Below are 4,569 nucleotides of genomic sequence, written 5' to 3' on the forward strand. Positions count from 1 at the left end.
TGGTACGAATTGGACTAGGATAGGGGGGCGGCGCCCCCCTTTCCCTCTTCCTCCCCACTTCTTTCCCCCTCCTAGTAGGAGTCCTACTCCTACTAGGAGGAGGACTCCTCCTTGGCGCGCCATAGAGGCCGGCCGGCCTCCTCCCCTTGATCCTTTATATACGGGGGCAGGGGGCACCCCATGACACACAAGTTGATCCACGTGATCATATTCTTAGCCGTGTGCGGTGCCCCCTTCCACCATAGTCCTCGATAATATTGTAGCGGTGCTTAGGCGAAGCCCTACGACGGTAGTACATCAAGATCGTCACCACGCCGTCATGCTGACGGAACTCTTCCCCGACACTTTGCTGGATCGGAGTCCGGGGATCGTCATCGAGCTGAACGTGTGCTAGAACTCGGAGGTGCCATAGTTTCGGTGCTTGATCGGTCGGGCCGTGGAGACGTACGACTACATCAACCAAACGCTTCCGTTCTCGATCTACAAGGGTATGTAGATCACACTCCCCCCCTCTCGTTGCTATGCATCACCATGATCTTGCGTGTGCGTAGGAATTTTTTTGAAATTACTACGTTTCCCAACATATTCCGACTATGATTCCTGCAAAAATGGCGTTGAGGAGCAGCATCGCGTCCACTCGCCACAGTTGTCCTTTAATGCGCTTGGAAAACTCTTTCATGATGTCCTCAGAGCACTCCAAAGATTCAGCTGTCGCCATGGTCGCTGACTGTAAATTTAAATTTAGTAGAACCGGTTTACACGAAAAAGAAGACGCTAATGAAAGAACTGTTGACACAATGCAAATAGAAATGATGCTATTTCGGGGGAGACACATACATAATTAAGTTGGAAATGAAATGAAGAGAAAAAACAATCAAAACCAAAGTTTTAAATAGCTATAGCCGCACTAAATTCCAAAGGTAGCACGCTATTTAAAAAAACTACGATCAAACTGTACTCAACACAGTTACTAGCTAGTGTTAAAAATGTTCTTATATTAGTATGAGACGGAGGGTGTAGTTGGCTATAGTGAAGTCAGTACACGGTAACGTACTCCCTCCTTTCCAGATTATATGGTGTATTGATTTTCGTGCAAGTTAAATATTTGAATGTTTGACCAAGATTATTGAATAAAACAACAACATCTACAATACCTAATAGATAAAATATGAAACTACTTTTCATCATGAATCAAGTGATATCAATTTTGTATTGTGGATATTTATGTATTTTTTCTAAAAACTCAGTCAAACATGCACTTGTTTGATTTTTGAAAAACAAATACACTTTATATAAAGAAATGGTGAGAGTACCTCGTACGTCGTAGCCAGGGGCGATCAAGCGGAAATCGAGGTGGATGCTGACCGCCTGGCCTTGGTTGATTAGTTTTTGATATCTGCAGAGCATGGAACAGGGAACTAGTAATATATAGACAAGCACATTTCCTATGGCTCCCGCACGACCAGTCTTACTATACAATATAAGAGACGCTGTATCTTTTATGTTTTCCCCTTTTTCTCTTTGGAATGTGTTGCTTTCGTTTTATCTTTATCTTCCTCTTTCTCTCCTAATAATATGTTGCTTTCTCTGTCTTATTCCTCTGCCCCAAAGCACATTGTGCCTCATCTTTATTCCAATGGTTTGCCGTTAGATCTTTCACGTGTGTGCATGATTGCCATCGTCCATGCATGGCTCGGAATATGTTCTTTGCTTCTGCGAGCGAGCCAGCTATATATATTCATGGACCACTGCTTTGCTCAACACATCTCTGGTGCTCATTCAAACTCGGAGAGAACGTCCATCGATGGAAGATGTCTGAAGGCTACGTGCGTGTGGATTGCCATGGCCCGTGAGGGCAGCGCACGCAGCAATGAGCACGTTGAGACACCGACGCAATATGCAAAGGCGATGGTTGTCTTCCTGCGATCCGGCCTTGTGCGCGGGCTACAAATTTGCTGGAACATTGATTATCCACGTTTGGAACCTCGCAGCACAAACATAACATTAACATCAATGTTCACAATGGGTCCTTGAACACGCCTTTGCATAGCACTAACGACGCGTTTGGTTCGCTGAAAAAGGGTGTCTTCCGATTCCAGCAGTTTCTAAAACCATAACTAGCGTTTGTTTCGGCCACCGTGGTTTTTGTTAGCGCGCTTTCTGATACAACGTTTCACAAAATCGTAACCGCCCGAATCGTCGTGGGTTAGAAAACAGTTTCAGACAAAGGAACCAAACAATCCGTGCATTAGTAAGAGTATTCCGACGCGGCGCTTCCTGGAGACGTTACAATGAATACATTACTTGTGCGGAACCAAACGCGTCGTAAAACTCTATGAAAGCACAAGTTTTAGTTTGCTAAATAAATTTTAGTACATGTAGGAGGCATGCGGCTGGCTTTGTAGGTCAGGGAGAGGACGCTCTGGTGTTGAGGGTTTAAGGACCAGGACAACAGTAATTGGGGGAGAGAATGGTCTGTCATAATTCATTTCCTCAAGATTCAAGAATTTACAGGCTTCAACTTTTATTTACAGATCAGCTCCATCATTTTCACATATTGTTTATATGGTTCCAAGATTATCGTAAAAATATGAACTACTCAAATAGTTCATTACACACACATGAAAGCACAAGAGGCAGCATAATTCAATTTCTCTGAAACATATAGCTAACACAAATTCTTCATCAACCCTTATATATGTGACATAATTTACATTGTATTCATGGAAAATTAAATACTATACAAGACATAAATTTGTACATAATTTAGATACACATACAAACTATACTTAATTAAAGTCGATGTGGGCAATTATTTGATATTTGTGTGCACATGAGGATATGTAGCATCAGACACTCTTTCTATGCAGTGGGGTAAGAAGGCTCCATTGCAAGGCCACACATGCCTCTCTTGTCGGTAATGTCCTTCTCCATTCTTAAATATCCGTTCTCGCCCCATGTTGTTCCCCATGAATTCTTCAACAACCAATATTTTGTGCCATCGCTGGTCTTGCCATAACCAATAGCTGCAATACCATGGTCTAGGTCAGTGCCACATGAGCCAGTCATTACTCCACCTTTGTAAAATTGGAACATCATATCTCCTCCATCTACAGCTACCGAGACGGGTTGACTTGCGACGGCTTGCATGAGGGCTCCCTCGTTGTTGGTTGGAACGTCCTCATAGCGTTTGATGGTTGCGGCACCATTGGTTCCACTCTTGCACTTGTCATCTGTCGCGGTATATGGGTAGTTGGACTCGGTGGTGAGACCATCATTTTTGATAATGAACTTAAAGGCATCGTCCATGAGTCCTCCTTCACAACCTTGGTCTTCACCATGGACATCACAATCCACCAACTCTTGCTCCGACAGTGATATTAGCTTGCCAGTTTTGAGCTTAACGATGCCCTCCGTAGCAGCGACAGCAGAAAACGCCCAACAACAACCTACACATGGTGATGTTTGGGTAGATACTATAAGATGACATTCTCAAAAAAGTAAACATATATCCAATACATCATTATCCTTAATATACTCACCACATTGGCCCTGATCCTTGATAGGAGTAACTGCACCTTTGGTCCTCCAGTCTATGGTTTCCGGAAGTGCATCAAGACTTACATTCTCGTACCTGAATCCGGTAGGCACCCTCTCCAAGCTTGGTTTGTACCCCTTGTTAGCCTTTGTCGCCTTGAACTCCTCGTTGGTCAGGTCAGTGAACTGATTGATGCCCAAATAGAACTTTTGGTTCTCGGCGTTAAACGACTCGATGAACCCGACATTGGCCCTGAACACCTCAAATCGATGTGTCTTCTCAGTAGTGTCCTTGTACACACGGTTGTACTGCACCATCCAACTCTCATGCCTTGCCACCATTGACAAGTCATTGTTGAGCTCCCGAGCTGCTAGGACCGAACTGCAGAAGCAGAGGCACCCGAGGATGCTAAGGATCAAAGCTTTTGAGATGGCCATGGTATGTTTGATGGACTGCTTGCTACTGCTGGTCTGCAATATGTGCTCTGCTTTGTGTTTCTGCAAATGAAACCAGGTATCTTATATAGTCTGATGCATGTATTTAAGTATAGGAGATAGAGATGGACTCCATCGTAGCGGTGAAGTACGTCTAGTGGGTAGATATTATAAATCAAGCGTACTTAGCGTCTGGTGCACGGATGTTATGCTGAATGTGCTTGCATGTTGATATTGACAGATTTCTTTATCGATGCTATTCCTATGTATATTTATAACGTTTTGGAGAACAATGTATATAAATTCATTTTCGTCTTTTCAGTGCATGTATAAACTTTCTACAAACTTAATTTTATTTGGAGCGTAGCATTATGTTTTAGATTATGTTGATTTACATAATTGTAGGCACCTATAGAGAATATAGCTAAGAATCCTTGTAGCCTACCAATATAAAATGATTAGATCTGACCACTTGTAGAGACTAGGAGTGTAACACGAACATAATAAGTTGATTAAGACAACTTAACTAGTCATATCATTCGTTGGAATAAGACTAGCTAACTGATCTTAAATTTAATTCGGAGTCCAAAACATGTT

General features: G+C 42.9%; 1 protein-coding gene across 1 annotated transcript; it reads right to left on the reverse strand.

The window, feature by feature from the left end:
* Positions 1-2,862: 2,862 nt before the first annotated feature.
* On the reverse strand, positions 2,863-3,990 carry LOC119318065 (senescence-specific cysteine protease SAG39-like). Its single transcript, XM_037592573.1, has 2 exons — positions 3,543-3,990; positions 2,863-3,449 (listed from the first exon to the last, which is right to left on the reverse strand). Exons 1-2 carry the CDS (start codon positions 3,973-3,975, stop codon positions 2,863-2,865), a joined length of 1,020 nt encoding a protein of 339 aa, XP_037448470.1. The 5' UTR covers positions 3,976-3,990.
* Between the last annotated feature and the right edge of the window lie 579 nt (positions 3,991-4,569).

This window comes from Triticum dicoccoides, chromosome 6A (assembly GCF_002162155.2).
Source record: "Triticum dicoccoides isolate Atlit2015 ecotype Zavitan chromosome 6A, WEW_v2.0, whole genome shotgun sequence".
In the NCBI taxonomy this organism is placed as follows: Eukaryota; Viridiplantae; Streptophyta; class Magnoliopsida; order Poales; family Poaceae; genus Triticum; species Triticum dicoccoides.

What these genes read in the sequence shown, in the direction of transcription:
- LOC119318065 (XM_037592573.1), bottom strand. Translation starts at nt 3,975, where the DNA reads ATGGCCATCTCAAAAGCTTTGATCCTTAGCATCCTCGGGTGCCTCTGC. An exon ending in CAAGGATCAGGGCCAATGTG is followed by an intron (nt 3,450 to 3,542) that starts GTGAGTATATTA and finishes CACCATGTGTAG; the next exon opens with GTTGTTGTTGGGCGTTTTCT.